This window comes from Emericellopsis cladophorae (genome assembly GCF_022114955.1).
Source record: "Emericellopsis cladophorae strain MUM 19.33 chromosome Unknown NODE_15_length_399893_cov_118_242817, whole genome shotgun sequence".
Classification (NCBI taxonomy): Eukaryota; Fungi; Ascomycota; class Sordariomycetes; order Hypocreales; family Bionectriaceae; genus Emericellopsis; species Emericellopsis cladophorae.
The window spans coordinates 225,672-250,773 of NW_026250940.1; the positions used below are offsets into that span (position 1 = coordinate 225,672).

At 55.2% G+C, this 25,102-nt stretch overlaps 11 protein-coding genes across 11 annotated transcripts; 4 read left to right on the forward strand and 7 right to left on the reverse strand.

Annotated features, from left to right (window-relative positions):
• Positions 1-3,157: 3,157 nt before the first annotated feature.
• Positions 3,158-5,029, reverse strand: J7T54_002417 (uncharacterized protein; the record flags this gene model as incomplete). The annotated part of the gene is made up of 1 exon (XM_051505594.1): positions 3,158-5,029. The coding sequence occupies one exon, from the start codon at positions 5,027-5,029 to the stop codon at positions 3,158-3,160; it is 1,872 nt and encodes a 623-aa protein (XP_051363036.1).
• Positions 5,030-6,031: 1,002 nt separating this feature from the next.
• J7T54_002418 (Pre-mRNA-splicing factor-like protein) lies at positions 6,032-6,904 on the forward strand (the record flags this gene model as incomplete). Its single annotated transcript, XM_051505595.1, has 1 exon — positions 6,032-6,904. One exon carries the CDS (start codon positions 6,032-6,034, stop codon positions 6,902-6,904), a length of 873 nt encoding a protein of 290 aa, XP_051363037.1.
• Positions 6,905-6,984: 80 nt separating this feature from the next.
• J7T54_002419 (uncharacterized protein) lies at positions 6,985-7,857 on the reverse strand (the record flags this gene model as incomplete). Its single annotated transcript, XM_051505596.1, has 1 exon — positions 6,985-7,857. One exon carries the CDS (start codon positions 7,855-7,857, stop codon positions 6,985-6,987), a length of 873 nt encoding a protein of 290 aa, XP_051363038.1.
• Positions 7,858-8,927: 1,070 nt separating this feature from the next.
• On the forward strand, positions 8,928-9,925 carry J7T54_002420 (uncharacterized protein; the record flags this gene model as incomplete). Its single annotated transcript, XM_051505597.1, has 2 exons — positions 8,928-9,561; positions 9,615-9,925. 2 exons carry the CDS (start codon positions 8,928-8,930, stop codon positions 9,923-9,925), a joined length of 945 nt encoding a protein of 314 aa, XP_051363039.1.
• A 473-nt stretch (positions 9,926-10,398) lies between these two features.
• J7T54_002421 (uncharacterized protein) lies at positions 10,399-11,226 on the forward strand (the record flags this gene model as incomplete). Its single annotated transcript, XM_051505598.1, has 1 exon — positions 10,399-11,226. The coding sequence occupies one exon, from the start codon at positions 10,399-10,401 to the stop codon at positions 11,224-11,226; it is 828 nt and encodes a 275-aa protein (XP_051363040.1).
• A 639-nt stretch (positions 11,227-11,865) lies between these two features.
• On the reverse strand, positions 11,866-13,982 carry J7T54_002422 (Mitochondrial distribution and morphology protein-like protein; the record flags this gene model as incomplete). The annotated part of the gene is made up of 2 exons (XM_051505599.1): positions 11,866-13,257; positions 13,716-13,982. The coding sequence occupies 2 exons, from the start codon at positions 13,980-13,982 to the stop codon at positions 11,866-11,868; spliced, it is 1,659 nt and encodes a 552-aa protein (XP_051363041.1).
• Positions 13,983-16,057: 2,075 nt separating this feature from the next.
• Positions 16,058-17,642, forward strand: J7T54_002423 (Inositol-pentakisphosphate 2-kinase-like protein; the record flags this gene model as incomplete). Its single annotated transcript, XM_051505600.1, has 5 exons — positions 16,058-16,385; positions 16,483-16,563; positions 16,633-16,755; positions 16,812-17,499; positions 17,573-17,642. 5 exons carry the CDS (start codon positions 16,058-16,060, stop codon positions 17,640-17,642), a joined length of 1,290 nt encoding a protein of 429 aa, XP_051363042.1.
• A 311-nt stretch (positions 17,643-17,953) lies between these two features.
• Positions 17,954-19,369, reverse strand: J7T54_002424 (nucleoside transporter family; the record flags this gene model as incomplete). The annotated part of the gene is made up of 1 exon (XM_051505602.1): positions 17,954-19,369. One exon carries the CDS (start codon positions 19,367-19,369, stop codon positions 17,954-17,956), a length of 1,416 nt encoding a protein of 471 aa, XP_051363043.1.
• A 611-nt stretch (positions 19,370-19,980) lies between these two features.
• J7T54_002425 (putative UPF0045 protein ECM15) lies at positions 19,981-20,441 on the reverse strand (the record flags this gene model as incomplete). Its single annotated transcript, XM_051505603.1, has 3 exons — positions 19,981-20,153; positions 20,224-20,329; positions 20,382-20,441. 3 exons carry the CDS (start codon positions 20,439-20,441, stop codon positions 19,981-19,983), a joined length of 339 nt encoding a protein of 112 aa, XP_051363044.1.
• A 548-nt stretch (positions 20,442-20,989) lies between these two features.
• On the reverse strand, positions 20,990-22,099 carry J7T54_002426 (PI-PLC X domain-containing protein; the record flags this gene model as incomplete). Its single annotated transcript, XM_051505604.1, has 1 exon — positions 20,990-22,099. One exon carries the CDS (start codon positions 22,097-22,099, stop codon positions 20,990-20,992), a length of 1,110 nt encoding a protein of 369 aa, XP_051363045.1.
• A 958-nt stretch (positions 22,100-23,057) lies between these two features.
• J7T54_002427 (cell division cycle protein 37) lies at positions 23,058-24,628 on the reverse strand (the record flags this gene model as incomplete). Its single annotated transcript, XM_051505605.1, has 3 exons — positions 23,058-23,177; positions 23,232-24,545; positions 24,605-24,628. The coding sequence occupies 3 exons, from the start codon at positions 24,626-24,628 to the stop codon at positions 23,058-23,060; spliced, it is 1,458 nt and encodes a 485-aa protein (XP_051363046.1).
• Positions 24,629-25,102: the final 474 nt, after the last annotated feature.

Here is a 25,102-nt window from a genome sequence, read left to right on the forward strand (position 1 = left end):
TGGTGGAGGGGTGGAATTCCGATCCGGCAATGGATCTAGTGTGTGGGAGTGGCCTGGATGTGACTTTGAAATTCCCAGGAAGCGTGGCAGGGCCAGTGGACAAGTGAGTGAGTTGATGACTGGGAGGAGAATGCAAGTCGAGCTGAAGCGAGAGTGACTGAAAGCGGAAGTTGGGGTGGTGAAGTCGGTGGGAGGGCACTGCCTATTATTGGCAAATGTGCGTGCCGCCGGGGACCGAGGAATATGTGACTTTGTCCTTGGATCGACAGGGACTGGAAATCGAGTTGGCGTACGTAATTAATGCCCGATCGAGCCTCCAGGGGAATAAATTAAAGAAGAAGGCGTGGGTCGGAGCAGGGCAATACCAAAGACAAATTGCTGCTGTAGCCTGTGAGTCTGTGACGCTTCCGGATGTCCAGGGCCAGGGCAGAGCTCAAGCCGGGCGGGATGGCGTCAATGTCGATCTTGAGCTGTGCTTTATTTGGCGACAATGGTAGTCGTAAAGTATACGGAGCGGAGCAGGCTGTTCGGTCTGTGAAGATGATGGAATAATGAGGCCGAGACCCTGTTTAAGGAGCCTGCGAATGCAAAAATTTTCCACCGAGCACGATTCTGTGATTCTGCCTGATTCCTGGACCGTGATCTATGGTGAGCACATCCACTGTAAGTTGATCCGTAGGCAGGCAACGTGTGACTCTTTTCGGTGCCGTGATTGATTGAGAACAAGCGCGAGAGCGGGGACTGGACCCGTGGCGTGGCCGTCGTCGCCAAGCTGGCAGCCCTGCGAGCCAATCGAGGATGCGGCGTCGAGGGCGTGGTTCACGATTGTGGGGTACAAGAAGAAGGCTTCTAGAGCTTCAAACCTTGAGGACGTGACTGATACTTGAAGTTGGTGAGAGAACCATCATTCATCAAGAACAAGTGCCACTTGCCTTACTTATAGTCCAATGGCCTGTTCTGCGTACGTAACAGTGGAAGGCACGATGAATAGTAATTGCTACTGTGTCGCACGCAATCTGACCATTCGGTCCCCAGGGACACCCGTCGCTGTCACCAATCTGACTATCCATCGCGACTGCCCACAGACCGGACCTGCCTGGATACAGGGGGGCTGTCCATGCCTTGTCCACAATTGTCAGGTCACGGTACGTTCCAGGTAGTACTTGGTCGCGGGTGGATGGCCTTGTCCAGGTGTCCTCAAGGTGTACTATCGGTGCCTGTCGGCACCCAAGGGTCAATCAATCCAGTGACATGCAGCAGCGCCGACTGGATTGTGACCCTGAGGGTCCGATGTCACTTGCGGCCTCCGGTGAGCATGTTTCGGCACGGATACCAGGTCCATAATAATAATTGACATTCAGTCGTTCATTCTCGCTACGTACCTACCTACCATCCCAGGCACGCACACTATTCTTCATGTCCCGTCACCTTGCTGCTCCGCCAGACTAGTAGCGCACGAATACGCTAAAAGGGTCCCTTTCTACGTGCATGTCCGGAAACGCGCACGCTGAATGCCGCAATCGTTTCGGTGTACGTACGTGTAGTGCGCTGTCGCGATCAGGCCCCACCCAGTCACTGCCAGCAGCCAGCCATGCCACTGGGTGTGGAACTTCCACACAGCCTCCAAGTTACAACAACCCTCCTCCACCGCGACATGTCCGCCGCAGCAACGCAATGTTTCAGGGACGCGTGATATGCCCTGCTCACAATCAGTCGACTGTACCGCAGTTCTAGGTGGTGGCTTGCGTGTCGCGTGAACGGCCAACTTCGTGCCCCAAGCACTGGACCTCATGCGGGGCAGTTCTTCGTGGACACAATCCAATTATCACGAGACGTCGTGTCACCACCCGACACGCCTGGTAGATTATCGTCGGGCTTATCGCGACGTGGGGGTTGCTTTTTATGACCATGGTCCATATCATGGTCGATGCCTCCGGACCGCACTGCAGCAAGTTTACCCGCTCCAGCCGCACTCAGAGTCAGAGCCCCTCGGGGCGACAACCGCGATAACGTGATGCTCTACGGATAAGCCTCTAACGCCGAACCAGAGGGACCCAAGGGGGGCCCCTCATTCGGCTTACCCTTTTCGGTCAACACTACATGCCGCTATGTCCACCGAACGAAGAGTCCCCTCTTGAAGATTTGAGACACATGGCATTGACTCGCCAGGGAGGGGCTCATGAGACAACAAACGACATCCAGCCCCGTCCATTGCTCCGTGGGCCGTGGCATCTCATGCAATGAGGCCTTGACTCCATCTCACCATGCCCAAGTCACGGATTACTGTATCCAGGAACCCTGATGAACATTCCCCAGCCTGTTCATCGTGGACCAACTATGAACACCAGCCAGGTACGTAGTGGGAGTGTGCCAAGTGAGAGTCTTCAAATAGACTGGTCGAGGGTCGTAGCAGAAACAAAAGACCTTGCCACACTCGCACCACAGACAACCTTGTGCCTGATCCGTTGGCCTTTGGGTTGTCCTGTACCGGCATGCCGCATTGCAGGCAAGTCACCCGAGCGGGGAACGGGTGTGTCGTCTTGTTGCACAACAACAACAACAATAACAACAACTTGCAAGCGAATAGGATGAATATCCGGGGACTGGCGGACTGCATGCATTGGCCGCGGATGCAAGGGAGTGCTGCTTCTCCTTGGGCCGGTAATTATTACTATCACTATTCTACACACGGACTGCCATGGAACGACAGAAGACGTCTCGAACTCTCGATGCCTCCAGACTCTGTTTCGCTTCACCGTCTTTTCCAAAATCGAGTCAGGGAGAGAAAGCTACTCCACCAGTATCAGTAACCCCATCTATTTGACCATGGCATGTCACTCGAGATTTCACTCATGTCTTGCCATTGTCTGATTCTTTTACCCCCTCCGTTAGCATGCGCGCGATGGGTGGCCATGTGGATAGCTGCGGGCCGAAGCCGCGCCCTTGGCCACGGAGAATATTTTCTTTGGGCACGTTCGCTGATTGAGAGATTTGCATGGCGATCAATCCAGAGGGCTGGAGTACCCTGTGTATCGATTATGGTGCCCGTCCGTCACTTGTGTCTAGGAGCAAGGTCCTCATGGGAATGACGATTGGTAGGGACATCATCACTTTTGATTCAACCAGCCTTCTGGACTACATGTAATACATTGATTGCCTATCGAGCCTCGTGAAAAGCGCCCTTGTTGAGGTTCTGCAGCCATTGAGCCAGCGGCAGTGCCATCCACTCCTCGAATTCGCTCAAGCTCATCTCCTTGATCCAGACGGCTCTGAGCGTGCTGTGCCCATCTGATGACACATCTGATCGACCTCCCATCGAGATGAGGTCGGCCCTCGTGCAGGCCTCGAGAGTGCTGTCCAGAACATCGCCTGCCCCAGGCTCCCCTTGTTGCAATGCGTTGGCCAGGGCTATCTGATATTCGTCGGTGATCGACTCGGCGGGTTGGCCTGTCGCTCGGTACTGCTCGTTGAGGCGATCTTGTAATTCCTGAGCCACCCTCCAAGAGTACCACAGTGTCCTCACAGCGCCCAAATGTCCCAGTAGCTCCACAAAGTTCATGTAGGCGTCAAGCCGGCCCTCAACTTCCACCCTGTGGCTCTTGCGCAGCATCAAATCATGGTATGCCTCGTAGATGGTCTTGCCATCCGCATTACAGCCCGTGGCGATTGTAAGCAGTGCTGTTCTGCTCGCTGGGGTCCGGACAATGCTGTTCTTGACAATGTGCGCATTCCACAGACCAATAGCAGCGCCGACATCTTCTACGACCCTCCCGTGTGCCCAGACGATAGAAGGAATGCCTTTCGGGTACCTTTGAAGTTGCTGGCGAGCAAGGTCTAGCAGTCCGACGCCAGCCAACGCCCGTAGCCGGAGGCCATACTTGCACATGGCCATGGCAGGTTTGTCCGGGAAGCGGATGTGAAGGTTGTTGACAAACGTCAAAACCTCATAGTGAAGCGCACGATCGCCACAAGCGTCAAGGACACTGGCCACAGCATTGCGTAGCATAAGCGGGACGTTTTGCATGTCATCTGTCCCCCCAGTCGTAGGCAACAATTCATGGTCCCCTTCAGTTGCGACGTTGCCCTTCAGATTTGTAGTAAACAGGCCTGGGTCCGTGATCTGGAAAATCATGCGCCGTATGTTGACGAGATTTCTCCTTTTCAAGCCCGTATCGTCGAGCATCTGGCCTCTCAAAGCCTTGCAGACTTCAAGCTTCTGCATTGCCTTCTTGTCTTTTTGCGCAAAGGCAATGTTGCTCTGATGCAACGACAGCCAGCGAAGGAAACGTTCATCGTCTCTGGTCGTATGCTCTGGCAGGCCGAGTCTATATCGCAAATCAATCATGTAGTCGGAGGCTTTCCTAGGATCACCCATGTTGATCAGCTGGCGAATTTCCGTGCTTCGAGCGTCTGTCTGAGTGACTTCAAGGGTGCTGCGTATAGCCGCCGCCGGTAGACCATGATGCTGAACGAGTCGTGACTGCGTCAAGCCTCGGACAATGAATCGGCCGTTCTCATCCTTCACCTTGGAGTCCTCGTACAGTCTCATCCCGGATTCCCCGCCCGGACCCCTAAGGGCAACCGACAACAGGTCATGATTCATAACGCGCATCGGGTGTGTTGCCTGGTTGAGAAGCTTCCGTGAAGCAGTTCTCGATAGCTCGACATGATGCTGCATAGATCGTATGGTCTGTCTGACATCTCTGCGCCTCTGAGTGTCGGACCACGTCTGCGCCAGAGCTTGTTCATCCTCCTCGCTATAGTCTCTCACCCCGTGCTGATCTAGAGCGTCAAGATTCAGCAAGAGGCCAGAAATGTTGAATAAATCAGCATCGTCATGCTTCGGCATGATGTTCTTCTCTCGGCCGTTGTTGAGGACATAATACACCCCGCCGTTTGGGTTCCTCCTACGAAGGAACATTTTGTTCTTTCCACTCTGAATCTCCCTCAGTTTGGCTTTCCAGAGGGCACGTTGTTCTGGAGATGAGAACTCATCTTCAGACCGGTCAAGTTGCTGGCTCCCGAACATGGCTTGACTCGCAGACCATGAATCCTCGAGGGCATTCTCTTCCAGGCCATGGGGCGCTCTTGCATCGCCATGTTTGCTACTGAGAAGGGCGGCGCGCAGCTTTCGTCGGTGAGCGCGAGACGCCTTTTGCGAATTGCGCCACTCCGCTTGTTTGGTTGAAGATTCGTCAGCTTGCGATCCGGCGTGCGAATCTTGATCTAGTGCTGCGAGGTGCTGCTGAAAGAATGACCCGTCCAAGTTCACTTGCTCCTGTATTGACTGAGATCTGTGCGCGGCCCTTTCTTGTTGCCTCGAGTCCTCCTCCTCGAAGCGATTCTGAACACGACGCGTGCATGAGATCAATCTCGAGAGAGGGGGACTCGATGGAGTGGCGCGAAACCTTCTGACGAGCATGACATCTGATAGTGATGCGCTGAACTTGAATTAGTTCATTGGTCAAGGGCTGGTTTGACTCATTGGCGCCCCTGGCGGCAGAATGGGTTGGGTGAGAGGGTGTGTTGAGGATCGCGCCCGGAAGACTGGACTCTCCATGCACGCGACAGTGAACGGACGGCTGTGCCATCTTAATAATAATGTGAGCGGCAGGGCTGCCTGGCCATTACAACCTTGGAACTCAGTGCTGCCAGTGCAACCAAGCCGGCATTCAATCTCTTCAGGGGAGGGGCTGATCTTTCAGAAGGGCCCGCTTCCCCCAGATGCCCTGAACATTAGCGCCTCGGGGCCCGAGGCCGCTGAAGCGAGCGTCTGGGGAAGTGGGCTTGCCGAGACATGGTTTGCCAGGGGACGTGGCAGGAGAGTGTGGCTGATGATCTCGCTGCACCAGCCACTCCGGAGTGCTGACTTATCGCCGCCAGTCGCCCCACGTCACTTCAACTTTCTTACATCCGAGAGAGGCTGGACGCTCGCTCTGCGACAATCACACAATTTGAAACACAATTCGAAGCCATTACCTCCTCGAGCCGGTCTGCACAAAGATTCGGCCACATCGCACACGTCAACACAATGTCATCGTCACCGAGTAAAAGGCGCAGAATGGAGCCTGACGACGGGCAACCAGCGGCACAGGAAGAAAACTCCAGGCCATCTGAAAAGCCACCATCACAACCCGAGACCGAAGGACAAACACCAAAGGCCTCCGCGGCAGCTGAGCGACTTGCCCGCTTCAAAGCCCTCCAAGCTCGCGCAAAAGACAGCGCAAAGACCAATCTCAAAGAGGCGTCCCGCGAAAACCAGCGACTGGCGTCCGACCCCAACGAGCTGAAGGCCGTCAACCGCAAACGAGATGTGGCCGCCCACAAACTTCTAAAGGCGGACATCGAGGACGCGGGCGGCGACTTTGAGCGAAAGCGTGCATGGGACTGGACCGTGGACGAGAGCGAACAATGGGACAAGCGGGTGAAGAAGAAGGCGGCTGCGCGCGACAACAACGCCTTCCAGGACTACGCAGCTGAGAGCCACAAGGTGTACAAGCGGCAACTGAGGAATATCGCCCCCGATATGGGTCAATACGAAAAGGACAAGATGGCCTTGATCGAAAAGGCGGCCGCGTCAGGAGGTCTGGACATTGTGGAGACGGAGACTGGCGAGCTGATCGCCATCGACAAGGACGGAAGCTTTTATTCAACGGCCGACTCGACGTCGTTTGCATCGAACAAACCCGACAAGGCTGCGATTGATCGGCTGGTGGGTGATCTGCAACGCGCCGATGACCAGCGCATGAAGAAGAGGAGGGACAGGATGGCACAGGGTGACCAGGACGAGGACGTCACATACATCAACGAGAAGAACAAGCAGTTCAACCAGAAACTGTCGAGGTTCTACAACAAGTACACGGAAGACATCAGGGACAACTTTGAGCGTGGGACGAGGATATGAAAGATGCCTTGGCATACCAAACAAAAGATCATAGCTTAATGTACAGTCCAGCGTTGCTTTTTTTCCAATGTGTCAGATGCTCACAGCATGGTCTTCCTCCACGCCTTCGAGGCCAGCTCCTCCAGCTGTGGTATCTCGACCGGACCCACGATGCTCTCATCGCTCAACGCCTCGATGACCGCCTCGGCAACGGTGTCGACCTTGAGAGGCTTCGCCCCCGCTGCGCCCATGAAGCTGTTGAGATAGCCTCCAGTCAAGGTATTAAAGATGGAACCTCCACCCACCATCGCGGCCATGGCTACAGTGATTGGTCGCGATGAATCGTACATGACAGGTGGCCGAGGGAAAACACCCCTCATGCCGGGAAATGCTGTGGTAATTGTGTTCTCCGCCTCCCTCTTTGTCTTGATGTATCGCGCCGGGAGGACGGGTGCGCCACCAGCGGCCGAGATGTAGCAGAACGCGGTGGCCTTCTCCTCAGCCGCGTGCTTCGCCAGTGTGATTGCGCTGTCGCGGTTCATCACCTCGTAGGAGAGCTGATCGTTCGTGCTCTCGGGCACGATATCCTGCCCTTGCTTCCTGTCCAAGGGGTTGATGCCCCTGTCTCGTTGCGCGGCGAAAACCTTTTGGATACCGGCGACAGGCGACTCCTTGCCAGATACCAATCCTTTGTAGTCGGCCTCCATCAAGATACCCATGCTGTGCACCACGTAGTCGGCGCCCTTCAGAAGGGCAGCGTAGGTTGCCGGGCGGAGTATGTCACCGCGCTCCCACACAACAGACTGGGACCAGGAGGGGGGAGTCTTGGACGCAGTGATGGCGTCCCAGTGAGGCTCGCCGGATCGCGAGATGGAGGTGACGGTCCATCCGCGAGAGACGGCGTGTTTACAGATGCGTGACCCGAGAAAGCCGTTGCCGCCGCATACGACGAGCTTTTTCGCGATGGTTGACATGGCGTGATGATAACTGGAAGCTGCTTGAGAAACAATGTCTCTTGCCGGAGTAAGTAGAGATCAATAGACGGATGAGCTGCGTGGAAGAAACAGACGGAAATGACTTCAGCTATACGTCGCTCCGGAATAACGCGTAAAGAGAGCTCGCCACGCGTGGAAAATGTGAATGAGATGAGCTGAGAGCTTGAGCTGTCTCGATGAGATCATGCATTTTTCTGTGCCATGCAGGGTCTTAGCTCCAGGAACCAATTCGGCGAGCGTCGAGGTGGGTCCGGGTCTGAGATGGGCGTCTTTCATTATCGTGTCTACTTATTAACCTAACGTTTTCTCTGTCGTCCATGCTGATAAGATACATTACAACTCATCAGACTGACTGTCTCGGGTGCGAAGTGCCTGAAAGCGCGGAATACCTTGTTATGCTTGGCCAGTCTTTACCGTGATGTTCTCTAGGTTAGCATCACAATAACGGTTCAGCATGTGACAAACACTGCACGTATTGTCTTTCATGCATCAATCTAGGCGACCACTCAGGTATGGTGTTGAGAAGGCCAAAACGATGCACCATTTGCTCACCTTGGAAAAGAGAGTCCAAGGCCCATGTCATTGGCATTTCCGCTTGGCACCTTAGCGAGATGGCTCAGGTACTCTCAGTGCTGTGTTCGTGCTGGAACATGCTGTGGCTGGTTCATGGTGCGCCTTGGAAAAGTGCTTCTCCGAGGGGAATGGTCCCCCACGACGAGCACATGAGGCTGATCAGAAACAGCCAATCCGAGAACCAGTAATGGCAGGAAACGAATCATTAGCAAATGCTGACGGCGACGATGCGCCAATTGTGCGCGGTCGGACTGACATCGGAGACTGGAGGCTGCATGCAGGGCCCCCTGGGAGGAAAATTAGTACCCCGCCGACGTCGGCTTATCAACCTTTATCAGCAAGGGTTGGTAATACATGGCTTTATTTCCCCCGCAACACTTTTGTCCAGATCATTGAACTTGAACGTTGTAACTTCCTCTTGATCGCCCGCTACACTTTTCTCGTGTTTGTCCGTCGCCCTTTCACCCTCAGTGAAAATGGCGCCTGCCCCCATCATCATGGACACGTCCGACGATTTCGTCCCAGCACCTGCCGTCAAGACGGCCCTCAACCCATCCGCCCAGCGAACCCTTCTGCTTGCGCCTCCATCGCTTGCCGCCCACGAGGAGAAGCTACGCAATGTTTTCACCACCTACGATCGCTCGACGTCGGATCTCCAGATGCTCGACCGCCTCAGCGCCGGGCTGATCAAATTGCCAGCCGCGACATACGACCTTGTCCTTGTTCTGACAGACACGACCGGCGAACGAAGAGCAGAGGCGCTCAAGCTGTTGAGCCGGAAAGTGTTCACAGCTCTGGTCGATTCGATGAGAGAAGGTGGCAAGTTTACCATGCAGGACGGCCCCTTGGCATCCGAGGATGCCCGCGAGGCAATCCTGGCTGGTCTGGCCGAGAAGGGTGGCGCGTTCGAGAAGGTTGTCGAGGAGGAAGTTGTCGTGCCACTTCGCTTGGGCAAGAAGAAGACCAACGGTGCGCCCAAGGTTGCGCCCGCACCTGTGCCTGTTCAGTCAGTGCAGATCAACTTGGACGACGATCTTGACGACGATGATGAGATTATGGACGAGAATGATCTGATGACCGCGGAAGACTTCACCCGACCCATTGTTCAGCGTACGTGCCTCCTACGCGGAACCAGACGAATTCATCTCGCTGACACTCTCTAGCTGCCGAGTGCGCCCCCAAGCCGGGCAAACGACGTCGCGCATGCAAAGACTGCACCTGCGGGCTCGCCGAGCGCCTCAACGTCGAGGACCAGGCGCGTCGCGACGCCGCTGATGCGAACCTCCAATCGATGAAGCTCAAGCCCGACGAGCTATACGACGAACTCGACTTCACCGTCCAGGGCAAGACAGGATCGTGCGGCAACTGCTCGCTGGGCGATGCCTTCCGCTGTGACGGCTGTCCATACATTGGCCTGCCGCCGTTCCAGCCGGGTGAGGAGGTGACCATTTTGAACAATGCGGTGCAGCTTTGAGGGCGCATCGCAAGGGCAATTGTCAGCAGCGTTTCTTTTCGCATGGGATGGCGTTGGGGCTTGGATCAAACATCAGGACGGTTGGGTAGGGCTTAGATAGGACTCGAGCATATATACCACATAGACGACGGGTAGCCAGCCGTCCGATCATCACAATAAAGTACTTGGGATTTCGTTACTTGGTTCGCTCACATTTGCTGCTAAACTTGGTCTTTGCTGATCGCTGGGCAAGGGGAGAGAGAGACCGGAGTCACTGGACCCTTGCCAACATCACATGCGGCGCTACGAATTGTAGGCGGCATCGGATTTCGCAACTGTCGCATCCCACCTTCAGTTTTCCTACCCTTCCATCAACAACTCGACATTTCCATTCAAACTGTCCACTCGCAGCGACAATACCCGCGACACATTTACGAAGCATCGCGCTTTGCGGAAACCATTCATTGACTGCGCCACACCATTGAAGCGCCGCCATGGCGCCACCCAACCAACTGGGCAAACGCGTCAAGCTCACACAGGTCCGCCGTCCCTTCATCATCGGCAGCACCGCCGTCCCCTTCTCCGACGCGAACCCCAAGCCCCCGGGGGTCGCCGAAAACCACACACACTCCTGGCAGGTCTTTGTCAAGGGTGTTGAGGACACAGACATCACCTACTGGCTGCGCCGGGTGCAGTTCAAACTCCACGAGTCCGTGCCGAACCACGTCCGCATGGTCGACGGGGAGCCGGGGAAACCATTTCTCGTGACGGACACGGGATGGGGCGAATTCGACGTCAACGTCAAGCTCTACTACGTCAACGAGAGCGGCGAGAAACCACAGACGACGTACCACTACCTGCGCCTCCATCCGTACGGTAGGACCGAGGAGGAGAAGCAGGCCATGATCACAGAGCACGGCGAGGTGCGCTCGTGGGCCTACGAGGAACAGCTGTTCAACGAACCCTTTGACGCCTTCTATCGCATTCTCACGGCCGGCGCCGTCCCCAAAGGCTGGAAACCGGCGGGCGGCAAGGGCAAGGGCAAGGGGCGGGCGGCCGCGCAACCGCCGCCCCTGCCCGACCCCGAGAGCGGCGAGGTCTGGGATCGGACGGCCATGATCCCCGCCAGCAACAGGCCCGGGCAGCCGTTTAGCCGTGAGACAGAAGCCGCCGAGGTCAAGAAGCTGAAGGAGGCCCAGGCGGTGGCGGAGGAGTGGACGCAGAAAACACTGGCCGAGCTCAAGGCCAAGGAGGAGGAGTTGGCACGTCTCAAGAGCGAGAATGGCTCGGCGGCGACAGCGACAGGGAAAGCTGCCTCTTAGAGAGAGGTACGTTCCTTCGTAGTTTGAGGGAGACGCGGGTTTAGGAAGAGAGGCTCTCCATGGGCAGAGTAGGTCGGCGTTGACCAGAGTCAATTTAAAACAGACGTACACTGTCAAACACAGCACCAAAGTTGCACGACCTCTGTCCAACGTTATAGATTGGAGTATGTTCCTAGGACTCTCGTCCCCTTGCTTTACCATGTCGTACACTGATCTACACAAACGTACTCGCAGCCAAAATCCCAAACGCCAGTCCCGATTCCCGACTCCTCTTTCTTGTGCCTAAAGTATCCTCCCGGGACTGGCAATCTCAAGCAGGAAACACCTCAAAATCCATTTTTCCCCTCTCGCAAAAGACGTGAATCATCTCTCACAAGTCGAGAACCATCCATGTTGATGGTTGACTCTTGTGATCCCCGGGACGGCTCGTCTGATGCTCGTCAAAACTCTCAAATACTTTCGAACGCTCAGTGTGTAAACATTATCAAAAAAACGAGGCGCAGCCTCGATGCTTCGGTGCCAAACCAACAAACGCCTGTACGTGGCTCAGAAGCAGATGCAAATAAAAGTTGGAAGGAGTGTGCTAGCGTGTTAGCGTGTACAGGGTGTCTCGGTCTGATGCTAAGACTTGTTGGATGTTTAGTGGGCGGCGGCTTCGTACGCAGGAGGGGCGTCTTCATGCTCAGTCCACGGCTGGCCGGGGAAAGCCGGACCGTCCCCTCGCTTCTTCTCGTCATAGATGCGGGTGGCAATCTCGCCAGCCATCTTCTTGATCCAAGCTTGTTCCAGGATGACAGACGATGTGTCGGAGCTCGCGCTGGCGCGTTCATGGCCCAAGTTGGCCCGTTTGAACATGCGAGGCTTGGCATCGTCCAAAGTGCTACGCAGAGCGGGTTCTGTCTCGGAGACGGGCTCTGACGCTGCTTCCGCAGGTTTTTCAGGTTCGAACTTGACTTCGGTAGTCAGTTGGCTCGGTTGGTGACCGACTTTCTTCTCTTCGCGGACAGATCGTGCCTTGGTGTCGAACCCAACATCCGACATAGTCTCAGCCTCAGGATGCTCAGGGATAGAATTCGCCGGGAGAGGCTCCGAGAGAGGAACATTGATAGAACCCGTGTCTGAGGCGCTGGTCTCGGTCATTGCATCCGAATTGTCCGCCTCGGTTCTCTTCCGTCTCAGATTCACTACGCGGGTCTTCTTCTTGCGGCCGCTTCGCGCACGCCCACCAGCACCGAGTGCCATGCCGGCGGAGGCGGACTGTAGACTGACTAGAGAAGGCCTGCTCGGCAGGTGGCCGTGTGCATGACTTCCTGTATCGGAGAATGTGTAGGTCGTGCTGTTGCCAACAATGGCCGAGTGCGTTCTCGACAAGCTTGGTGTACCGATAGCAGGCGTGAGCTGATCAGAACCCTTCCCAGGGCCGGACCACGCGCGGAACACGACGTCACTGATACCCGGCGTGAAAAGTGACAGTGTGCGGTGTGAATCGGTCAAGGCGCCCAGTCGCAAAAGGTTCTTCTGAGAGAAAAGGCCTTGCATTTCGCCGGCTCCGTTGGCAGAGAGCTCGGACAAGGTGTTGAGATCCACTGGGTTCCCATTTGAGTCCACCGGGTCTTCTGGAGGGCTTGAGAAAGGATCTATGCCTGCTTCGTCGGCCTCGCCCGGTTTCGGTACGTCAGCAGCCTTGTTGACCTGATCAGGGCACCAAAGTTGCAATGATAATTTGTGAATGATCGCCGGTAGCTCGTCCATCATCAGGTTTCTCAGCTGTTGCTCAATTGTGCGTTGCAAATAGTCACGGACGAACTGTATCGAGTCAAAGGTCGATGAGACCTTGAGTGACTCGAGAGGGTCATTTCGAAAGACAATGGTAAGGCCTTTTTGCTTGGAGAACACAAGAATAATGAAGGCCGAGAGCTTGATCTCCGACAATGTGATTGACAATGGAATCGTTAGACCAGACGCGGCAGCAAGAGGCTTCGGGGATGTGAAGCTTGGCTTCGAGTCCAGGTAGGTGTTGAGTGGATTTGCCTATTATTTGTATATCAGCGCCTGTTATAGCTGCAATTTGGTTCAGACAGGGGGGTGCTGTTTCAAGCAATCGCAAGACCGTCGACGCGTCGCGCCACAAGATTTGGCTGCAAGTGTATTGCAGACAGTCTTGCAATCACGTCGTGTTGAGACCAGTCACATTGGTGTCTCAAGGTTGGTGGTTCCTCACGCCGTTCATTTGGAGCGCAATCATAACATCAGTTGTGACGCAATTCTGCCAGATGCCGCAAACACTCGTTCGCAGCTTGTGGAATGATGATTGAAGAGAATTTTGAGCGAAGGGAATCGGGTATCGTGTGAAATGCAGAAAGGATCTTGTTGTTTGTGGTGCATGAGAACGTGAGATCGGGCGTTGTCGGGAGGCCGTCACGCAACCCCGAGGTCTGGCGATGCGACGAAGGGAGGGCACAAATCGGAGGCATCGAGCGTCGACGTACCTGCACTCGGGTCTTGAGTGTCAAGAAGGCATCGCCTGTGTAGCACATCTTGAAGATTCCACGGAACCTATCCTCTGCCAAGTCGCCGATCTCCAGGATCTCGAGATCCGGGGGCACAGTGCCCAGGTTGAGTTCCGAGACGAGGATGTCATCGACAATGATGGGCGGTTTGGGCGATTTATTGAGAGCATTTGTCAAAAGATCGCGAGCTCGGGCGTAGAAGTCCGCATCGGCCGTGAGAGGCGACCAGTTAAAGTTGAAGGCCATGTTTGTATGGCGTCGCCTGTCGCGCGACCATCAGGGTCCGATGTTTGTGATGCTGTTGATGCAGTGCGATATGAGGCTCGGAGAATCAAGGATCGAGTTTCGAGAGTTGCTTGACTGGCCAGGAAGATTATTGACAAGTCGCCGTGCCGCAAGCTTCTGATTTGAGAAAGATTGAGGTGATACACGCTGGCAGTGGTCGAGTTAATACTGATAATGCCTTGGAGAAGGAGGGCAGAAGTGTGATTAGGAGAGGGCAATTCCAAGAAGCTATGGAATGGGTGCCGCGCTTCACACAGAATTTGCAGGGTCGCAGCGTGGGGATGACGCTGGAGGGACGCCCTGTCGCGTGCACTGTCAGCCCGCACTACGTTGTGCAAACCCGTCAAGTGTTTTACTACGGAAATTCACACGGGGCAAGCCGGATTTCGGGCCCCGAGCTGGTACCATTTTCGAAAATGAGCACTTTCGCACCCGTGCTAGAGGCGGAGTCTCATGCACCATGAGATCAATCCGGTCCTTCACGAAGGCATCCAAGATTGTTCCTCAAAATGTAGTGCGACGCGACTCCTTTGCACAATACTGGTCTAGCTAGTCGTGTTTAGCATCTTCATGATAGTCATTTGCATGAAAGCAATGCATTGCCAGGCATCTACTAGTATATAGTATGTTATCACGGTACAATACACGTATTACGTCGTTGTCTGGTGACTCCCCTTGGTGGCAGCTGAGCCGTATACCTACCAACCACTGGCGCCGACGTTTGTGGGTATTACTTCGTCCAATCGACCAGAGGCGTGTGCTGATACCATCCGCGTCAACTGTTTACATCAATTCGGATCTGAATAATAGACCAGCAGCACTTTCTATCAGTTGACCAAACGCTTCAGTGAAGCCTGATCATCCTCACTAATAGGTACCATGCAGCAAGGTGGGCGCATGACGGGTGCCAGTGAGCAAATCTCTTGGTTCAGCGCGACTAGCGAATCACAGTGCTACCAGAACGAAGACGTGCATCTGCATCTGTGGCTGCATTTACACCTCCACTCGACGGATAATCACATTGCTACGAAGTACAATTCGCAGGACCGGGCCGACCGGCCCTATGCTGGCCATTTTTGCATGATTATTATATCATGGAATGCTGAATTGACGTCGGCCATTGGGCATGGCGAAGCTTTCCCAAAGTCCAAAAACGATGAGATGCACGAGTGATATAACGACGCTGTACGGATGCCACAAGCTGGTCCGGCGGTCGAGGCAGGTGGTGATTATAGCTAGCGTATGGCTATCATCCAGTCTGACATACCAAAAAGACTGTCGAATGTGTCACCTTGCTGCGCGTGACATACTCAGGTTCTGTCCCTTGATCCCTTGGGTAATGCCAACAATAGCTTCTCTACAACCACCCGTAATGGACCGCGTGGGAGCAATCGTCTGCAGGTGATCGTAATCCGGAGCTGGGCGATGTCTGCGGATGGCCGGCGTCTGCCAATATGGTGGTGAGCCGCGTCCACGGTCCAGGAGGCACGCAGTCGCGCCTCGCTAATAATAACGTACGTGCGTGGTTATTACCTCCAGTCAGGCCCAGGCGTCATCACAATCTGGGTACTCGTAATTACTTTTTATTGGCATTCGAGTTGGTTGCGCTGCCTGTTCAGCGCCTTGGTCGCACCTGCGATGACTCCATCTCCTCTTCCAATTGTCGCGTACCAATGGCATTAATAAAAGGCAAGGACGTCCCTCAATCGGGCTTGCCGCTGGTCGCGACTTGACTCGAGCAAAGGCCCTTCTTCTTCTGTCTTTCGGCTCTTCCCCTCATCACCATCGCGTCAACGCCGCCAATTTGTAACCTGACAACATCTGTAACCCTTTTCCAACAAACCGCAGCAGTCACCTTAATTACCGCCAGGTTTCTCACCAATTCACATGGCCCCGGACTAAAGTAGCGCTGCGATTAGCTGCCACAGCAGCGTTGCTCCTTGCTACCTAATATTCTACACCGGTCAACTAAAACCTTGCAGGCTTCCCCCGCTGTGCCTTGCAGCTTGATGCAAGGCACTCGCCGCGCTCCAATCATGACGCTGGGGGAATCACCTCCGAAACTGAGTTCGCCTTCTGCCTTTGCCGGTGTCACCCTCGACATCCGCTCACCGAGCCTGGGGTTCCCGGCGAGTACCCGCGACTGTAACAGACCACGGCAACTAGGCCCAGTCCCCCCGCCCTCGACATCTGGGGCCTTCAGCGCCTCAAGCAATGCATCTTGGGCGACCCGCCAGGGCGGAGTGCCCTTCAAAGCTCTGCCAAAGGGCTGCACTTTGGGGAAAATGGTGGGCGAAGGTGCAGCCAATGCTGTCTTCGAGTTTTGCCTGCCAGACGGAAGCTTTCTCACCCACGATGGTATACGTACGTCGTCACCCAGCTTCATCCCACTACCTCTGCCGCTACAGGCGCACCAGATTGCTCGATGATCAGCGCCGATTGCATTACTGACCTACATCAGGCCTTTTGATTCGGCTTGCGAAGGAATTCGTTGAAGATGATCGGCCAAAATTTGATTACATCGAGCAGGCGCAGTATTATCGTGACCGTATACAGCCTATCTTAGGGAGCTACGTACTACACCAAGAGCTGGTGGATTTGCAAAATTCAGACATCATTGATATTATCAATGCACACCTGCGGCGCATCGACCATACGCGCAAAGGCAAGTTCAGGGGTACATTTGTCGGCCAAAGCGACTGGGGCTTCCTCGTGGAGGACATGCGGCCAGACAGTGAGTTCCCGCCTTCTTCTTCAACACGTGTTGCCGCGGTCAACTAACAATCGCAGGTACGGACCATCTCATCGTCGAGTTCAAACCTAAATGGCTGTCTCAGTCGCCCAGCGCGCCAAAGGACGCTACACGTTGCCGACAATGTGCCAAGGAACTCTGGGGCTATGTCATGGAAGCGGACGTGGACAGACCCATCCCAACCATGTCCAAGCCATGCCCGCTGGCTCTTGGGAGAGCTGAAGGCAATCACGTCCGTGCAGAGAGCGCCCATCGGCTACTGCCACTGCTTGGGGAGCTCGGTAACAGTGAGCATCTCCACGCTGAGCTCAATGTACTCCGTGACCAGCAGGCCTTCACACAGCTCAGGGATGCGCAAGAAAAACTGGACCGGGTCGGTCCCTTGGGCGCTGCCAGTAACGACCAAGGATTTGCGCTTGCCATGACCCTTCGGGACTGCACTTGCTTCGCCCAGGTGACTCGGAGAGCGACCAACGGTCGGTGCACTGTTGGTCCTCTCAAGATCAAGTTCGGAGACTTTGACATGAAGAGTTCTGAACATAGGCTGAGCTATTGGCGAAGCACAGAGCAGAATCTCATCGACGGTGGATTCTATACTGCCGACTGGCTGTTATGCGAGGGCTCGTTCTATCGTCCGCCAACGAGTTGTGTACTCGAATTGTCGCAGCCCAAGCGACAAGTGCCAGAGGTCATCCATGTTCGGGCCGCCGCAAGGAATGTGACGCCGTACGTCGATAAAGATGCACACTGCTCGCTGGACGAAACCAAGATATATACAGTCTACACACGTGCAAAACAGGTGCACATTGGGCTCGAAGCCCATCGGAAGGAGGCTCCCAGACCGACTGAAGAGCAGTCAAAGCGATTGAGCTTTCCTTTGAATGTGAAATAGACCACAAGGGACAGGACGTTCTTGGTGAGCATGTTTCTGGAGTTATTGCCGGCATTTGTTGCAGGGTGGGTTTGGTATATCACGGCATATGGATTGCATGAGTGGGAGCATTGGATGGGCAAGTGAGATTTCAGAGGCAACAGTATCTTCAAATTAATAGGCGGGAGGTATTCAAAATCACGAGTTGAGCGCCCAGTGCAAGAGTTTCATGTTGAAGCATGTCGTATACTTTGTAATTTCATGAGTCGTGGCAAAAAGACATTCGTATACAATGTCTGTGTTGCTTGCTTACACGCCAGCTACCGTGAAGCTGAGGAAACTTCCCGCTGCCAGTCCAATAACTAGACACAATCCCATGAAACCGCCAGCGGCCTCCCGCTCTTCGTCTTCCACGTAGTCGCCCGCTGCCATCATGCAACTCGCGCCGAGCCAGCCATTTGTCAGGCCAAATATGAGCTGCACAACGACGAGGTAGAATGCGTCGGACGGCACGATGGCGCCACGCCCGCCAATGTTGCAGAGGAGGTACAGCAGTATATACGCCGCCCGTGCTACCGACAGTAGGAAGAGTAGGAACGGTCTGTCTCCCAAGGAGAACGGCAGAGACGTGGCCAGTCGACCGCTGAGGTCACCAATGTTCCAGAACAAGAAGGCAAAAGCGATGAAGGCTGCCGGGTGGAACAGGGCGCCTGCGTTGGGTCCGTCGTTGACAGACAAGATCTTGGATGTGAATACCGGGAAGAACATGGTCTCCGTGAATGTCAGAATCAGACCCAGCGCTAGCCAGCGTAGTTTGGAGAAGAGGCGCAGCAACGAGACGGGCTTGCGCGCGGCCTGCTCAGCTTCCTCGACAGAGGCTACGGACCCGGCCATCTCGGCCGTTAGGCGCCTCTCAACGATCTGTGCGTGTCGCTTCGAGAGAGGGATGAAGGCAATGAGGGTGCCGAGCGAGAGGATCACGGCGGTGATAAAGTAGAGAAACGCTGAGGCCTGGTCTTCTCCGCCATCGGATTCCTTGGTAGAAGGAGGGTACGCGAGGACCGAGAAGATCTGCGTCAAGGGCGGGAGCACGCCCGCGATGCCCTGTCCGGCCATGAGTGCCTGCATGTACTCGCTCCGTCCAAAGCTCGCCGCAAAGGCAAAGGCGCCGTTCTGGATCAGGCCTGTCGCCCAGGAACTCAGACAGACCATGACGAGCACGAAGCCCAGGTACACCTTGGGCGTGGCGTGGGCCAGAAGCACGGTCGATCCCGTGAGGAACACAAACACGAGCATGTTGACGGACAGGGCCAGGTTGATGCGCAGTGGGTAGGAGGCCTTGCTCTGCATGTTGGACAAGACTAGCATGACCACCAGGTTCGTCACGGTCGACACGGCGAGGATCGACGGCTGGAAAGTTGCCTGTATGGAGGGTGAGGCGGCCAGGCGCGCGGCAAAGTACGGCGCGGCGGCGAGGAACATGTTCCACGCCCAGAGCATGGCGACGCCGAGGAGGAGGAAGATGGCGTACTCGAGCCGGGAGAAGGGCACCTCGTCGGCGCGGCTGTGCATGGTTGAGCCCTCGAGGCTCGAGCGTCGTGATTGTTGCTCTACATCGTCGGAGTCGGCAATGGTCACGTCGTCGCTCGCGTTCAGTGGCTCGTACTCGGCGCCATTGCTGGACGAGGCCTGCGTCCCGTATGGTTTGCTAGATGGACCCAGCATCGCGTCTTGAACGTCTTGGTTCCGTCGCAGGTTGTCGCTTTACTGGAGGTCGAACCAACTCGGGGATGCTATGGGAAACAGGTCGGCTACATCGACGGACTTGTCGAGGGGTAATGGTCGTTCGTGCCGGGTCGAGTGACGCCGTCTGTCGAAGGCTTAGTTCCTGATGATCTGCCCGCGTTCGGAGAGTCGGGCGGGATGGCAGCTCGATGCAGCGATCACCTGCGACAGCGTGCTGTTAACTGGGGCGTGATGTGCGGTTGGCGTGATCAATGACGAGCACATGTCATCGAAGGTGGCTTGCGCCGTGGGTACTATCAGATGCACTATCAATCAATCGCCATGTGTGGGTGGAGATCTGTTAAGAGCAGACAGCGTATCGTGAGGTACCTTCAAACTACTTGTGCTTGCAAGCCACAACCAAGTGTTCTAATCAAGAAGTTCCAAGATAATACCTGACTAGTAGTCTTATTATTCATAGTGTTTTCCGCCTCTTGTGCCATCACTCCGTTTGTCAGACAAGAAACTTAGAGTCAAGGTATACATAGATCTATACCACACAATACTGTTGGAATAGCGGCTGTGGATGTATTGCGCTAGACAAACCACCCCTATTCCGACTTCTCGAGAAGATCTTTAACCCTCTTGACCTTGTCTTCCGCCGTCTGCTTCTTGTCAGTCCGCGTGCCAACCCTCATGCTCGTCTGGACACGGACAGCGCCGGTTTGGTGGACGACGGTGTGAGCTTTGCCAATGACTGTCATGACCTCGTCCCATGGGCCTTCTTCACTGCTAGTTAGCGGCGATTTCTTATATTCCACGGCCATCTCCATCCAGGGGAGAATCATACGTACCGAGGGTAGTGCCGGCTGAGTGCATCGTGTACTTGAGTCCGCTGGCTTTTATGACTTTCTGTACTTCAGCGACCTCCGCTGCGACCGAAGTAGTACCCGTGCCGACCTGTTCTCCATCAGCATTGAAGCTCATCGAGTGACACTGATGTCAAACCCACCGGCACCAGGCAAAAGTCGGCATAACAAGCTGGCGGGGTGTTGATGGAGCTGTAGTCCATTTTCAATGATGGAAACTTGTGAGATAGTGATGGCAGACTGCGAGCTGGTCGCGAGACAGTGCAACGATTCAATGCAATGCGGATCGGCGTACGAAAGCTGGCCATGGGTGCTATCGTTGAGATCGTGAGTGCACATGCCGGTAGGAGGAGTCGATGTGTAGCGCGCAACTTGAAGCATACCGGGTAGGCAAGACCTCACATATAGCGTGGCCAGTGAACAAATTCCATGTCGATTCGTAGATTTCGTTCTTCTCAGTTCTTATGCATCCTCAGAGACCTGGGCCAACAAGCACCCACGATATGTCATCGCCGCCGATGGCACTGTCCAAGTTTGCCATTGCAAGTACCATGGCACATAGATGTCCGCTCAGAAGCCCGCAGAGCTAACCTGCCGGGCTATTTACGGACGCGATGACTTCGACTGATAAACCCCCAGACAATCTAGCGGGGGATGATCGGCATCCATTACTATGTACTCTAAAAAGGAACGCCACGCTATGCCCCTAACTCAAACAAATCAAAACGGCCCGCAGGCTCGTGCAAAGTACTCAAAGCAAGAAGACCGCCGCCCCAAAGGCCACCAAAGCACCAAAAGACGTGCTGTGCAGCCTGCCCGCGGCATTCAGTCCGGCACCACTGCCGCCGTCCTCTGGCTGGGTCCTGCCCTCGGCATCAGAGACGTCGTTGATCGAGTCGAGCGCCACAATCGTTTCGCCTGCGTTGAAGAAGTCGACCAGGACAAAGTTTGGAACCCCGCCCCACTCCTGGCGACAAGCGTCGAGGTGCGTGCCCAACGCGCCCACCTCGGAGATAGACTTGCTGTTCACGGTCTCGATGTTGTCCTCGTCTGGCACGCTGATGCCCAGCGTGCCCAGGGAACTGTACTTGAAATGATTCGCGAGGGACAGGTAGTTCTGGCTCAACGCATTCGTGGCCGAGTCCAGACCCGAGGGCCGATCAAGCGTGCAGTTGAACCCGTCTAGCTCCTGGACGTCAAAGGGCGTCTCAAAGACGTAGTCGAACTCTGGCAGCACCGCGGGCGCGGCGGTGGCGTCATAGTCGAGGTTGGTGACAAAGGAGACGAAGCGGGTGTTGCTGTCGATCATGGTCTGCAACGTCGGCCAATCGGCCGTTGCGCCTGCTGTGGTCGGCACGTACGACCTCTCGCTCAGGCCGGACTGGACCAGAGCCGACTGAAAGTCAGCGGGGACGGCGTTGTCGGCGTTGACGACAAGGAGCGTCACAACCTCGTTGGGGTTCTCATTCATCCACGTGTTGATCAGCTTCAGCCAATCCTCTAGCGGTCCTGCGTCCAACAAACTGCACGACGAATGGCACAGCTGGAGCGTGGTGTCGCCTTGATGCGTCTGAACCTGCAGCAACCGCAGGCCAGCGTCTAACGCCCGGGTGGCATTCAAGTACTGGTTCCCTGATATCGAGTTGTCCGTTGAGGCATCGCGGAGGGCATACGAATTGTGGGCACCGAGATGTGTGACCTCGTTGTAGCGGCGGGAGCAGAGTGAAGGCGAATTGTTGCAGGCGACGGGGGCGCTGGCGCCGTCTGATGTCGAATCATCAGCACTTGTGGCCTGTGGAAGAGCGTTGGATGCATAGAAGAGAGCTGCGGCGACGAGACAGGACCGTGCTGAGAACCACATGCTGTCTCTGCGTTTGGAAATATGTGCTAGCAATGCTTCTAGAAATGATATGCACGGCGTAGTGAATGGAAGTCAGGAAATAGGATAAGCGACAGTCGAGAAGGAAATGTAAGATACGGAGTAGGTGAGGAAGTGAGGTTGGCAATAGGGATGGAATAGAATAAGGAGAGTACTGTAATCAGAAGATGTCCCTTGCTCTTGTACAGACTCTGCGCATAAAACACACAAACATCAGACTTGGGCGAAGCAACATTGGCGTTGTTCATTGTGTGCGAATGAATGAAGGAAGATCAAACGGTGAAATGCTGCGCCTCCTCAAACGTCAGCCAGTGGAGTCGCCCACCGCCTCCTGTGTGCCAGGTCTGGGCAGCGGAAAGACCCTGAAACCGCGCGGCTTGCTGCCTCGAAGCATCGAACCCGATCATTGAAGCGTTGGGCGCATCATGATACCATTCATGCTGGGGCACTGCTGGCCGTGGACCAGTGCCGGGTGGAAGCTGTTGGCGCTCACAAAGAGGTCTAATTAGGAGTGGAGGCGATGGCGATCGGCAGTTGGTGGACGAGGGCTCAAATACGTAGCGACGCAGATTGCGTTTCGACGGCCACTCTAATTACAAGTCACGGTCTTTAGCAAGAATGAATATTCTTTATGCATCGTGGCGAGGAGGTTGGATCTGGTCTCAATGTCCAGGCCAGGCCAAGCTTCGTGCTCTGAAGTGCCCCTGGGGCGCTTATCCTCCTGGGGACTAGTCTAGACTTGATCTTCAATGCAGGCAGGCAGTGAAGATCGGTGGCTTGCATAACCTATTTTTATCCATTTTATCCTCTCCGTCCCACGGTGAAGCTCTCGACCTCGTAATATCGACACTTTGCTATCTCTTCTGTAGCACTACGTATCTTCATTGACTGAGAGCATCTCTGTGGTATACAGCATTCCGGTATCACGCTATTGTGTGCCTCATTCGGGATCATCATACTTCTCCTCAGCGGCAGCGGCCTTCTCCAGCTCCTTGAGCTTTTTCTGACCCTCCTCCGTTGTTGCGTCAATAATCTTCTCCTCGAGACTGAGAATGTTGGCCTGTTCATCCACGTTAGCATTGCCCTCTCCATACTCGCGACACAGTGTGCTTACCTCGCCGAACGCCTCCACCATGGCCTCCGCCTCGGGGACCTTCATCTCGCCCAGAACCTTGTTCACCTCATCCAGGCTCTCCGACTCGAGCGCTTTGCGCATCTCCGCCGAGAACCCTTCAAAGATTTTCCTCGCGCGTTGCTCCTCCTCGTCCTGGCTGCCCTTCTCGGGGATGCGAATGTTGATCACCGTGCCCTCCTCCATGGCGTGTAGCTGGATCTGCTCGACGCCACCTTGCTGCTCCTCCATTGTCCGCTCCCGCACAATCTCTCTGGCACGGTTGCGGATGCGCATATATGTGTCTTGCACGTCCTTGTAGAACATCTGCTGCGCCTGATGGTCCTTTGTGGTGATGCGCTTGAAGAAGAGCGGCACGCCGTCACGGCCAAGTTGCCGGCAGTACTGGAGGAGCAGGGCCTGGTGCACGCACTGCCGCGCATACTCGTCCTTCATCTCCAGAGCGGCGTCGAATGCCAGCACCATGAGACCGTCCGTCTCGCTCTCCTTCAGTATGTGAGGATGCTCACTGATGAACTGCGCGCTGCCCCTAAAGTCATTCGTCTTGAACTGAGCAAACTTCTTGGCGTCCGGTGACGCTTCCATTTCCTCCTCCTCTCCATCGTCCGGTGTCGACTTGCTTTGCGTGTCTGCAGGCTTGAATTTTGGGTTCAACAGCTCCGGTTGCTTCTTTTGCTGTCCACTCTGCGCGGCTTCCTCTTTTGCCTTGTCCTCCAGCGTCGACTTGGACACGTGCGAGCTGTCAAACCCCGTGTGGTACGCATCGCTTGTAATCTTCCTCTTCTCCTCCTTCTCCAGCTCCGCGAGCTTTTCCTCCAGCTGCCTTTGCAGGTCCAGCACCTTGTTCTCGTGCATCTGCACTTCCTCGGTCATGGCCGTGTATCGATCTTCGGGCTTCTTCTCGTCCAGGGCCTTGTTCACCTGGTCCAGCAACGCCACCATCATCTTGGAGTACGTCGGGTTCTCCTCGCCCTCGGCAGCCTGGAGACCCTCGGGCCTCTTGGGCGGCTGGTCCTCCTCCGGTTTCCCCGCACTTTCCATCACGGCCTGGAAGGCCACCTCGCCGGGGTTACGGCTCGTCGCTTCGTGGGCGTGGGCTTTGAGCGCCGCGACGAGGGACGATATGCGCTTGAGAAGGCCATCGTTGATGATTCGTTCGTACTTGAGACGTTCAATGTCGAAGCGTCGCTGCTGGCGCTCTTGGTGGATCTGGTTCTGCTTGGCGCGGATAAAGGAGCGCTTGTCGACATTGGGGTGGACCTCAATGTCCGAATCGTCACTGAGCTCGAGGCTGTCCTGGGGAAATGTCAGAGGGGATCACGACGAGACATGGGAGCTCAAAAGGTGGCGCCTACCCATTTGCTGTAGTCGACGGGCATCTTGGCGTGTGGAAGTCTTGCTGTCACTAGGATTGTGAGTCCGAGTGCGTGTTCAATGTCAGTCCAAGGCGATGGGGGGTCGAGGGTCCTGAATTATATCCCAGGTCGTGGAAGATTCTGGATGAGTGTTGGACGCTGGACCTCGCAGGGCCAGACAGCTGCGAATTGTGACGCTGGCGGGGTAATGATATGCTGCGCTGTACCCCACCATCACCAAACAGTCAGTGCCTTCACAAATGGAACGTCCGTCTAGGAATGGCTAAGAATGCAATGATATTTGAAGCGGCTATCTGTGTTGGATTAAAAAAAAAATGCATGTTGATGTCTCCGTTGACTCAAGCTCCGTGGAAAAGCCCGAGCTCACCCCAACCCATGTGCCTCCGGAACGCCGCAAGCTTTCCGTCGCTTTTGTACCCCACCTATGCCAACCAATACTGTACATATTTATATAAGTACACCTTACGGGAGCCCTTC